Source organism: Amblyomma maculatum, chromosome 1 (assembly GCF_055883805.1).
Source record: "Amblyomma maculatum isolate TAMU_Amacu chromosome 1, ASM5588380v1, whole genome shotgun sequence".
Taxonomy (NCBI): domain Eukaryota; kingdom Metazoa; phylum Arthropoda; class Arachnida; order Ixodida; family Ixodidae; genus Amblyomma; species Amblyomma maculatum.
Genome location: NC_139344.1, coordinates 83,828,077 through 83,841,113, shown reverse-complemented (window position 1 = coordinate 83,841,113; position 13,037 = coordinate 83,828,077). Strand labels below are relative to the sequence as shown.

The 13,037-nt window shown below is 43.6% G+C and overlaps 1 protein-coding gene across 3 annotated transcripts in view; it reads left to right on the top strand.

Annotated features, from left to right (window-relative positions):
• Positions 1–1,777, top strand: part of SPARC (secreted protein, acidic, cysteine-rich) — a 50,030-nt gene extending 48,253 nt beyond the window's left edge. For all 3 annotated transcript variants that reach the window (XM_084588475.1, XM_084588477.1, XM_084588476.1), the window contains exon 8: positions 1,493–1,777. In XM_084588475.1, coding sequence (XP_084444601.1) covers positions 1,493–1,530 — 38 coding nt within the window. In that variant the 3' untranslated portion in view covers positions 1,531–1,777. The remainder of the gene's footprint in view (positions 1–1,492) is intronic.
• The last annotated feature ends 11,260 nt before the right edge of the window (positions 1,778–13,037 follow it).

Below are 13,037 nucleotides of genomic sequence, written 5' to 3'. Positions count from 1 at the left end.
GAGTGGAACGGAGGAGAAGGGAAGTGGTTGGTGCTACTTTCCTTAGAGGGACTTTAAGTATCGACGCGCGTGCCACCTCTTAGCAGCATGAATGACTGCGACACATGCTTGCATGGGCGGCCCGCTGTGATGCTCTCACCTCCCATTCTAGCCATCGTAGCTTTTCTCTATCGCGTTTTTCCCCTCCCCCGAACACCACGGCTGCATCGGTTCCCTCTCATTCCTTCACACCCATGACTTGCAAACGTCACGTGCTAGCACGGCAGCGATCACCGCAGATGCGCGCGCCTTTAGGGGAAGGGTGCGACGCTGCTCTAGACCAGCCATCGCCAAGCTGTGTCTTCTCATTCCCTCCGCGCGTGGCTTGAAAACGTCACGCGGCAAATGGCCGAGGTGATGCGACTGTCTTTGGGGGAGGCACACCGTCCAATGCGTGGTGCAGAGTTCGATATATCGAACGACTAGTGAAATTGAATTCGATATATGACGCAGCTTTCCTACACTTTTACATGGGATCTTCAAGGGGATAGTCCGCGAGTTCGATATAACCAAAATTCAAAATATCCGGGTTCAACTGTATACACTCCGAAAGCTTACATCGTTAGACTGCGGATAGAAGATACAACTATTACATCCTCGAATACAGTGCAGCTTCGTACTGTTGCCAAAATCAGATGCCTCAGGCCCCTAATTTTCTGCAGCAGAAAATTTGAAATTCTCAGACAGTAAGGAAGGAGTCTGCAGTATCCCATTGGAAGCCCTCGTGCATTTAAGCATGTGGCCTTTCGCACAGTAGTGGCCTACATGCCGGACAGTTCTGGGCCCGTTCGGGCATTTAAAAAGCAATTCGTTCCCATCAGTGCAGAGCGCACGCGCCTCAATGGCGCAAGGTTGTCGAGATGTTGGCTTTTCATCATAACTTTCGAGCTTGGTAGGTGGGTTTGTGGGTATTTTGAACAACAAAAAAAAAATCGTGCTCTATTCTTGTCTTGGTTCAAATATAACATGAGGTGCTTGCTAAAGCAGATGTTTGAGAGGAAAACTTGCTCTGTATTCATGCAAATATGGTAATATTGTGCGAGAAGCACCAGTATTCTGACTTAACCCACAAGTATGCGACGGTACTGGCAGAACTTCATTCTTCTCCTGGTTCTACTTTCCACAAGAAATGAGACTATTAAAATGATGAGGCTGCCATATAATACTAATATTTCTATACTGATGTTCACAAATGCAATATTAAAAAAAAGAGAGAATGTGGCTCCTAACGCACAATTCCGCAACTTTGCGCAGGATCACCAAAAAACCAGGTCCCTTACCTAAGCCTTATTCCTCAAGTGTGGTGCCAGGTGTTGGCGATTAATGATTATACACCCGCAGTCCACATTCACTGAAGTAACGTGGATATTGTATCTTAATTGTAGGAAATTTAAATGGAAAATTTGCCTCGCATCTGATGGCTAATGGATTGTATGCAATGTTTCATTCGCAGGTGAGGTCCAGGACAGGTGCGCTCAGATCATTGCCTAGTGCCTTCATTGTGCCCGAACAAGCAATGCTGCACAGTGCCTTCCCTGGATCACAACGCATTTTCACAACTTTACACTGCCATTTTATATATTCTTCTGTGGACGCACTGCTGTCAGCATGACATGCTTTACCAGCTGTACCCTGGCAAAGGATTTTTTACTCTTGTTGTTGTTGCTGCCTCATGCTGCCTGTAGCAAGACTCGTGTAGTATGTGCTATTTGCAGAAAATAAAGGTACTTAAAAAATACCTCAAGCATTGTTGCCTGCATACCCAAGGCCTCTTTGATTTGGCTGCAGATGCGCTGTGCAAGTTCTGCGCTGCTGCGCTAGCCTCCTTGCAAGTTCAACTCGTGCAAGTAGCAGGGGCTGCTTGGTGTGCTCTGTAGCGATGACTCTGAGGCCATGCTTGTTTCAGTAAACAATGTTTCCTGCGTTCGCCGCATTTCCTGCTTGCTAGAATACTACAGTGGTCATACGTAGCACAGCGGAGTGCATTTGTGTAATAGACAGAAGATGGTGCTGTTGTTCTTTTAATATGCGAGCGGTCATAATGTTTGCGTGCAATGACTCACAGCGACACGATTCCTTTTGCCTAGTTGGCCTTCACATCAAAATTCAACATTTGGCAGCATTAGCGGCATCTCTGCTATCAATAACGGCTTGTTTTGAGGCCGAAAGTTAGCCCGCGTCTGCAGTTGTTAGTCTGCCCAAACCTCAGTCTGTGACAATCATGGCCACGGCTCGTCAACACTGAGCACGAATTGTGAAGTTCAAGAATGGCGTCAGCCTGAACAACGTGCACAAACTAAGGTTTTATGAGACAGTCTTAATAAATAAACCTCGAATTCTAAGTCCAGTGCTCCATGACATTCGGCCTGTGTCACCTTTGACATTCATCAGTTTTGGAATCATCAAGTTTCATACAGTCGCTGCCAACTGAGATGCAACACTTTGAAGAAATGAACATCGTTCGACAGAGCTAGCACAATGTCACGCACATGTCGAACCATGTGACGAACACACACGTCCTTGGCAGATGAACGTTTCTGCACTTTTGCATTCAGTTTTGGATGCTGCACCGAGAGCGCTAGTGCCAGGCACTCTCGTCACAAGAACTGGTTCGGCACCAGCACGACACTCGTGTGAACTAAAGCAGAAAGTGCAGCCAGGTCAAGGAGACCAATAATCAGTACCATAAGTGCTAAATTCTAAAAACAGCTTCTTTACATTTCCTTCATACTCGGTGAAGCTCAATTTCATTCAAAGTTGCTCACTCAACAACAGTGCGAGGAAGAATTACACCTTTACACTTCAACATGCACCTTCGTCTGCGAGGTAAACATTCAGTACTGTTTCCCTACTAATGCTCTCTGCCTCTCCACCATTTTTTTTGTTTGGAGGAAAGTAAACAACAAGAACAAAAAAAGTGCAAATTAAACTGTATCGGACCACTGTCTTTTTTTTTTACAAAGCATGTTCTTTATTGTGGTGAAAATATACCTGTTATCCATTTAACACATCAGAAGTGATGACATCAAGGACTTGTTTACAAAACATGACTAGATGCACAACAATACGTCATGAACAACCAACACAGCATCTTTATAAAAAACATGCCTCTTAGCCACAACACACAGTGTCTGGTATGTGTCTTGCGGCAAATAAAACGCAAGTGGTGTATTATGTGCTCGGTGCACATTTTTTCTACCGGACCAAAAGGAAAAACCACAACAATAAGACTTTGTTTCTATTTTCATCCCCAACCTGCTACCATGCATGCCCAAGAATAGGTAATCACAATAAAGCTTGTGAGCTTTCTCAGCTGAAGGCATGATATGTACACTTAACCCCAGGTTACGAAAGCAATGACAGCACACAATACTGGTATCTAACAAAATCTAATGCTGGGATCCACTGAAAATTTTATTACGTAATTAACTCTTTTAGGGGCGAACTACGGGTCTAAAGAATAATCATAAACCAAGCGCTGCTGTGTCTTGGTTGTGCACCTTATCTCACGGGCTGTTGCTGTGCTTGCATTTTGTTCCATAACGAGTACTTTAACCACAACCTGCACTTTGGAAGAAATAAACGTTTGCAAGGCTGTTTCTCAAGGAAAAGTTGCACGATGTCCATGCAATGCAGCTAGCAAGGAGCAATGGGACTGCTTCGTTGTTTGGTGAACTATGTGCAGTCTACGGGCACCACCAGGCACATCGATAGCTGCTGAAATGTCCTGCCTGCACTGCTCCATTGAGGCTTTCTTTTCTTTTGATCCCTGTTCACTTGCCATGTCAAGAAACTACAGAACGCAATTGCTCAAAGGTGTAGAAGACATGAAGGCCGGTAAAGTGGCGGTTATATATAGCTTGTTCACCACTTCTTGCTGCAACAAAAATTCTGTCACATTTCAAACATCATACTACAATTGCTTAAGAGTGCGCAATGCTGCACTTTAACACATTTTTTTAAACCATTCAACTAAAAGTCTTGATCACACGTTAGGGATGATAGTCACGTTGATAGTCCATTTTAGTACTGTCAGGATCCTGCAGAGCTGTAACTGGTTGTGTTACAGCTCAGTCAGGAAACAAGCACCAGGGCACCCGTACAGAGAATGATCTAGACTGACACACACTGCACGATAGCAGGTGAACAGCCCCAACTACTTGATACACAGCAAAATTTCACTTGGATGAGTTAGACCGACAGCAACGGTTATACCCAAGAAAAATATGTTTCATGCCTGCTCACAGAAATCACTATATATATATAAATCATTATGTATTATTATTATTGTTTTAAGACAATAATACCTCAAACAAAGGTATCATTAACTTCTTGTCAATCATATGGCAACATTCAACAAATGATTCAGAACAGTCTTCAACTGACAAGCCTTAGCCCCTTCGGCTGTTGGCATGTCTTATGCGGACACACTTATTCAATATTCACCCAGCTGTCAGCCACAATCTTCCGAGTGAAATTCTGCAATGTAAATACTGCACATACACCACAAACACAAAAGTAGCAGAGCAAAACAAACTCAATCCTCGTTTCCCAAGAAAGCTTGCTGGTTTGGTCCCTTCTGTGCTCGACTGCTGTGACCTTTAAAAAGTGGTTTTGCAAATACACGTCAACATGCAGATTATGTGACAGACTGGCACATATATTTTCTAGTAATTCACACTCTCTTCTGGCCCAGAACTATTTGTCTGTGAAAGAGGCCAGCTTGTGCAGGGTGTCACTTCGAACACCTTTCAGAAGCACACCTGCGGCAAGGCACACCTACATGTGCCAGTTGGCGAAAGCCCTTCAGCAATTTAATCTTATGCCAAAGCAACCCCGAATGCACTTTAATAGGTAATATGCCAAGCAGGACACAAGACACTGGAATTGTCCACATTCAAGGCCTCTAGTGCACGTAACTCTCGCACAAAATTTTCTGCTCTTATAGAAACATTCAATGTCCTGTTGTTGCTCCGCTTAATTTAATGCATTAGCTTTGAACTGAAGCCTAACAGTCTGCTTCTTCCTGCCGTCGACACAAAAGTAGGCCCTATGTCGAGTCTTTTCAACTACAGGCTGGTTGAATACACAAAGTGCCTAAAGGACATAAACACGGACACACTTTGCATCACAAAACCACGACTAGACAGCAATAGTACGAGTGCAGACTGTGTTCTAGTGCTGCAACCTCTACAACACCCTTTTCATACAAAGGGACATATAAGCAACTACACATTTTTCTTTCACAGAACTAGACTTCCACGAAGGTACTGCAATGCAACTCCGAATCCATACGACTACATAATCCATCAAAATTGCAGTACTGTTCGACATGCTCACAGCAAGTCCTTTGGCAGTTACTGCATGTACAATACAATACGGGAATGCACGTAGCACACTGTCTGCAAAGCAGCATCTTCGCCCACCAGCAAGAGCCCATCTGACAGAGTTTCCTCACAAGTGAATTACTGGGAAAAAGGCGGATGGCTCACATGCTACCTTGCAGAGACTGGGTTGCACTCTCACCGCCTGAATAATTGCAGCAAGAAGATATTGCGGCTGCCTCTGCCGGATATCAGGTGCACTGCTAGAGAGCCAAGAAAGATTCACAATGTGTCCTAACAAACTTAGCAAGTTCTGCGCATGCCCACCTGCAATATAAGACATCAATAACACCTAACAAAAAATTCCCAGCGATCATGACTCAAGGAGCACACAACAAACGTTAAGTCCACACTGTGTAAAATTTAGATGTCAAACATGACCACCTGTTTCAAAAACGTCCCTGCAGAGACACGCATGCACTTCCGAGACCCTTCAAATCAAATGCCAACCCAGAAATAAAGCTGCACCTAAGGACAAGGTCGTACAGTGAAAATGAGAAGCCAAGCATGCTAACCTACAGCCACAGTACTTTGACAAATGCTGCGCTGATCAACACACGAACCGGCAAGATATGACTGAAACAAAAAAATATAACTGCTGCATAATGCTGTATCTGTGAATGTGAACTAATCTGCGAAAGTAGTGAGTACTTAGAAATCTTTTAACAAGCACGGCGTTCAGCATATCTTCCAGGAAGTAAGCCCAAGGTTCAGTCTAATCCGCATTATTCATACGGCTGCTCTGCGCATCGCACCCCTCCGCCACTGGTTCAAAATGAACCGCCAGTTCCAGCTGTGCACGCGCAGTTTTTATTCGTGACAAGCGTATGCTATAGATGCCAGCAGTTGTCAAGCACGCCACTTTACAGGTGCAGTTCGTGCCTCGTGGAAACGGATCGCAGTTCCATCTCCTAAGTGCGTGTATTTTCAACCAGTAGCAGACAAATTTTCACCTCTCCTCAAGGGCGTCGCATCTCGTGAAAAAGGTGGATCGCCCAACCCAAAGGCAGGCATGTGCATCGATGAGTTACAAAATGTCACCTACACCATATCGCTCTGCTGCATCGCTCAATTTACATTCAACAAGAAATACTTTATAACAAAAGGATACCACTGCATAGATATAAACTTTTGTCACAGAAAAGCTATGCATAAGAACTGAACAGCATGAACCAATTTGTGAGCAAAATGTCATTTAAAAAATTTAGTCACACTTTCAAACCACACTCAAAAGCTGTTTAAAAGACAAATAAAAATGTATCCATCAGCAAACTACACTTAAATTTCCTTCAAGACCTAGTCTAGAGAGTTTCATATAAGCCTGACGATATCCAACCATACTGTACTTCAGAGCAATGCCAATCTTACAAAAACCTTTTACTAGAGAGCCCTATGACATATATTAGTCACAGCACTAATATAGCGAATTAAAGTGGTCATGTAAAAGTATATAAGGAATGTCGAGTTCTCATATTATTAGTTCAATGAGCAATAAGTATGCTGAATTCAATATAAGGTTAGCTTATGAAAGTTACAATGCTTGGCAGCGCTCGCCATGGCACTGTAAGGTATGCACCACTTTACATAAACATAAGCCGATAAGAGCCTGTGTCAATCTCTCACATCACCTAAAAGCAAGTCCATTGGAGGACACAAAGCCTTTCCTTAACGGTCTCCAGTTACCACAACCATGCACAACTTTTACGACTCAAAAAAAAAAAAGCGGGGGGGCAGAAGTTGCAGCTGTATGAAGAAGCTACCTTACCTTTCTGGCAAAACATGAGGTAAAGTTACACTCTTGCGGAAGGAGTAATATGAAAGCACCAACATCACATCATGGGATTCCAGCAGAGAATGAAATGACTTTAAATTCCAAAGAGCTTGCTACTTTGAATGCTGAGTCGATGGTCTACAACATAACGAAACTCGCAGTGCCAACAGACTGAGGTTTCCAGTATTTCAACCTACACCAGTTACATGACCATGGATGGCACTGGATTAGTAGTTAGACAGCTAAACATACTATAAATTCTTATCAAGTATCACTATGCACTTCTGCGCCACGTCGTTTTCAGTACCACCTGTCTATGATCTCAATGAAAAAAAGACATGCCATAACATTGTCAATACAGTTCTTTGTAAAATGTTTTTTATATAGTGTTGCTGTTGAGTAACACATTTGCAAGCAGTGTGTGGTAAAACATTTTTCATGCTACAGTAGAACCCCTTTATAGTAAAGTCAGTGGAACCAGACTTTACTATAAAGGGGTTCTACTGTAGCATGAAAAATGTCAGTGGAACCAGGGCGTAGGGTGCAGCAGTGGCGTAGCGGTAGAACATCCGCCTCGCATGCAAGAGGACCGGGGTTCAAATCCCGATGCCGCGCAATTCTCCACCGGATGAAAAAAAAAAAGAAAAAAAAAGTGTCGATGGAATTGCATAAGCAGGTTTGGGGTGAGACCTGATACCGGTGAACACCTCCGGCAACGCACTCCCTCACCAGAACAGGAGTTGGCCACCCTGGTGCAGTAATTGGCCACAACCTCCTATGATAAGCTCCATAAAACCCCGGCCCTCAGTCACCAGCGGCTGCGGAACAACTGACCACGGCGGCGGTCAGACCTGTGACGCAGCAGGGGGTGCTAAGAAAGCCTGGCTCCGCTGGACAGGCCGCCATTGGAAACTGACCCTGGCAACGTTTAATGCTAGAACCCTAGCTAGTGAAGCTAGTTTAGCAGTGCTGTTAGAGGAACTAGAGGGCATGAAATGGGATGTCATAGGGCTTAGTGAGGTTAGGAGGCCGAATGAGGCATATACTGTACTGAAGGATGGGCATGTACTGTGTTATCGAGGTTTACCAGAGAGGCGACAACTAGGAGTAGGTTTTCTTGTCAATAAGTATATAGCGGGCAATATAGATGAATTCTATAGTATTAATGAGAGGGTTGCAGGCATCGTAATTAGGCTTAATAAGCGGTATAAACTGAAGGTTGTACAGGCCTATGCACCTACAAGTAGTTATGATGACCAGGCAGTTGAAAGCTTCTATGAAGATGTAGAATCGGCAATGCGAAAAGTAAAGACGCAGTATACTGTACCAATGGGCGACTTCAATGCCAAGGTAGAGAAAAAACAGGCAGGAGACAAGGCAGTAGGCGACTATGGCATCGGTTCTAGGAATAGCAGGGGGGAGTTACTAGTTGAGTTTGCAGAGCGCAGTAACTTACGAAACATGAATACCTTCTTCAGCAAACGGAAGAAGCGGAAATGGACATGGAAAAGTCCTAACGGAGAGACTAAAAATGAAATCGACTTCATAATGTGTTCAACCCCCACCATTGTGCAGGATGTAGAGGTAATCGGGAAAGTGCGATGCAGTGACCACAGGATGGTGAGGTCCCGAATTAGCCTAAATCTGAAGAAGGAACGCAACAGATTAGTAAGAAAGAAACCCATCAACGAATTAGCGGTGAGGGGGAGGGCAGAAGAGTTCAGGATCTCGCTACAGAATAGGTATTCAGCTCTAACTGAGGATGGCGACATTACCCTAGATGCAAGGAACAGTAATTTCAGAGATATCATCACTGAGTTCGCGGTAGAAGTAGGCGGTAGGATAGTTAGAGAGGATACCGGTAAGCTGTCTAAGGAGACGAAAGATTTGATTAAGAAACGCCAGAGTATGAAAGCTTCCAATCCAACAAACCAGATCGAATTGGCCGAGATATCAAAGCTAATCAATAAGCGCAAGGTGGCCGATATAAGGAAGTATAACATGGAGAAAATTGAGCATGCTGTAAAGAACGGGGGAAGCCTTAAAGCGGTAAAGAAGAAATTGGGCATAGGCAAAAACCAGATGTATGCGATAAGGGACAAGGTGGGCAACGTCATCACTAATATGGACAAGATAGTCAAAGTAGCCGAGGAGTTCTATACAGATCTCTACAGCAGCCAAAGTAGTCAGGACTGTAATGAGATTGGCGGTAGGGAAAAACAGTCAGACGTTCCACCAGTGACGAAAGACGAGGTCAAGAAAGCATTAGAAACTATGAAAAGGGGGAAATCAGCTGGAGAGGATCAGATAACTACAGATTTGCTAAAGGACGGGGGGGATATCGTGCTAGAGAAACTGGCTACCCTGTATACGCAGTGCCTGATGTCATCGACGGTACCGGAACCATGGTAGAATGCAAACATTATCCTCATTCACAAGAAAGGGGACTCTAAGGACCTTAAGAATTACAGACCAATCAGCTTACTGTCTGTTACGTATAAGGTATTTACTAAGGTAATCGCTAATAGAATCAGGACAACCTTAGACTGCAGTCAATCAAAGGATCAAGCAGGGTTTCGGAAACGGTACTCTACTATCGATCATATCCATACCATCAACCAGGTGATCGAAAAATGCTCGGAATATAACCAGCCCTTATACATAGCATTCATTGATTACGAAAAAGCATTTGACTCAGTTGAAACCTCGGCGGTGATGCAGGCATTGCGAAATCAGGGGGTAGACGAGCCGTACGTGAAAGTGCTGGAAGATATATATAGTGGCTGCACAGCAACCATAGTTCTGCATAAAGAAAGTAACAAAACTCCCATAAAGAAAGGTGTTAGGCAAGGAGACACAATCTCCCCAGTACTATTCACAGCTTGTTTAGAGGAAGTATTCAGAGACTTGGAATGGGAGCAGTTAGGGATAAGGGTAGATGGAGAATACCTCAGTAATCTGAGATTTGCTGATGACATTGCCTTGCTAAGCAACTCGGGGGATGAACTGCAAATAATGATTGATGACCTAGACAGAAGAAGTAGAAAGGTAGGCTTGAAAATCAATATGCAGAAGACTAAAGTAATGTTCAACAGCCTCGGGAAGGAACAGCAGTTTACATTAGGTAGCGAAATTCTGGAAGTAGTAGGCGAATATGTCTACTTAGGACAGGTAGTAACCGCAGATCCGGACCATGAAAAGGAAATAACAAGAAGAATAAGATTGGGATGGTGCGCATTTGGCAAGCACTCGCAGATTATGACTAGCAGCTTACCGGTATCGCTCAAGAGGAAAGTATACAACAGTTGCATCTTGCCTGTACTCACCTATGGGGCTGAAACGTGGAGGCTAATCAAGAGAGTTCTACTTAAGTTGAGGACAACCCAGAGGGCTATGGAACTAAAAATGGTAGGGGTAACATTAAGAGATAGAAAGCGTGCAGAGTGGGTCAGAGAAATAACTCAAGTTACCGACATTCTAGTGGAAATTAAGAAGAAGAAATGGACATGGGCAGGACATGTAGTGCGAAGAGAGGATAACCGATGGTCGCTGAGGGTAACAAACTGGATTCTAAGGGAAGGAAAGCGCAGCAGGGGGCGGCAGAAAGTTAGGTGGGCGGATGAGATTAAGAAGTTCGCAGGGGTCAAGTGGATGCAGCTAGCACAGAACCGGGTAAAGTGGAGAAATATGGGAGAGGCCTTCGCCCTGCAGTGGGTATAATCAGGCTGATGATGATGATGAGTGGAACCAGTAAAAATCTTTACTACGCCAGAGTCTTTACTATATCAGTGGTTGGTGATAACATGTTCTGAAGTTGTTGTTTGGTAACTAAGTGGCTACTTACTGAACACGCCTTGTTGCTTAATGAAAAAACACTCTCAAATACCTTCCATCTCTCTCTTATCGTCTCTTTGCCCTATTTTTTTCAGTTATAAGATTCTTTATTTACATCTTGTGGAAGTACTTCTTAAGAATGAGGGCAACGTAGCTATGAATACAAGTGAGTTTGATTTCATGTGAAAACCAAAACGTTGCATGAATACTACGTCATCTTCTACTGTTTCTGTCACTACGAAGGCAACAAATGAGAAATGTGTGCGGCAGTCAAGTGCTGCAAAACCGCACATGCCGTGCCTTCAGTTCTTGCTACTGCTGCCTCGTACTGCACAGTGCTTTGAATGCTTGGTCGTTTCTTCCCTTCCCTACTTCTCGCTGCACTTTTACTCTCCTTTACTTTGTGAACAGATCGCACCGCCTTCTTTCCATGCTTGTATACAGCTTTAGTTTAGTTTTTTTTTCCTATGTACCGCATGCTTTCCCTCACGACTCCAAGGCTTACGTAAACCATTTCAAGAATTTTCACACTACGATATACACAGATACACAAGAAAGCAGGAACCACATACACAGGACAAGCGTGTACTGACAACTAAGGTTTATTGATAACAGGGTTACATTTAAAACATTCCACACGAACTCTCTGATACAAGAAATCTCTCAAACGAAAAATCAGAGTGTGCGTGTGGAATGTTTTAAATGTAACCCTGTTATCAATAAACCTTAGTTGTCAGTGCGCGCTTGTCCTGTGTACGTGGTTCCTGCTTTCTTGTGTATCTGTGTATATCGTAGCGCGAAAATTCTTGAAATGGTAAACCAACTACCAACTACCAACAACCACTAGCCCCCATTGCTGCTTTGCTTTGCTTACGTAAAGTTGGCTTCTCGTGAGTATTACAAAGCCTAGTGGTAAAGCCATTTAAAAAAAAAACACTTTTTCTTTAAAAGAAAAAAAAAAAAGATATCGCTTCGAGATTCTAGGTAGCGCACGTGCGGCAATGTCATTTCGTGGGAAGGCATCGCCGCGGCCAGACGCACTTTACTATAACCGATTTTTATCAAAAATGTCTTTACTATAAAGGAGGGAAAATGTACAGTCGTCTATGGAAGATGAACTGGCACTTCAGTTTCACTTTACTATATCCGAGTTTACTATAGTGGGGTTCTACTGTATTAACATATCATGTGTGTTCTATGCCCTTTTAATTGGGGTGCTTTCAATCAATACAGCAAGGTGTTCAAAGTCAGATAACTACTTTTTAGGAATACATGAATAGGTCTGGCCACCTATAAGCAATGTGATGTGAACGGCTCACAATGTGCTATGTGAGAATCTTTTCCCAACACTGCATAGATCCCCTGTTACTAAGCAGAGGATAAACCATTAAGAATGTTTCTGGAAAATAAGAACAAGGCTATTGTGGGCAAATACTTTGTTGGTTTTCAAAACATTGGCAAGTGTAAATAGGAAGAGTAGCCTCAAGCTCTGAAAATTGTGCCATATGTTGCAGAAAAAGCAGCCTCCAAATTATGTGAAGCAAAATGTGGCCAGGGTGGCTACAGAAGGAAAGTGCTAAAGAGTTAACCGTTGGGCTAATTGGCATTCTGACAGCACATTCATTTCGTTTAGCACAAAGGACAGGACAAGAGGAAGGAAGGCTAATGTGGGAGCCCGTGTTAAGTCTTCCATCTTGCTATCTCTTGCGCTAAATCGGATAAATGTAACACAAAAACTGCCTGTGTGATATATTACTAGAGTGCAAAACTTGGATAACATGGCACACTGCTGGAAATGAACTAAGCATGCAATGCTCTGGGGCAGTACAGACAGATGTGACACCTTAGCACTTAATCTACTCATGCATACTGAGTGACGTTCGACACAATGAAAACTGCCTGTGTTGTGAACTCCCAGCTGTTGCTGCCCAGTCAATGGAAGGTTCCCAGCAACGGCATGGCATAAAGCAAATCACAGAAAGGTTTATCAATGTTTCAAGCAGAGTGAT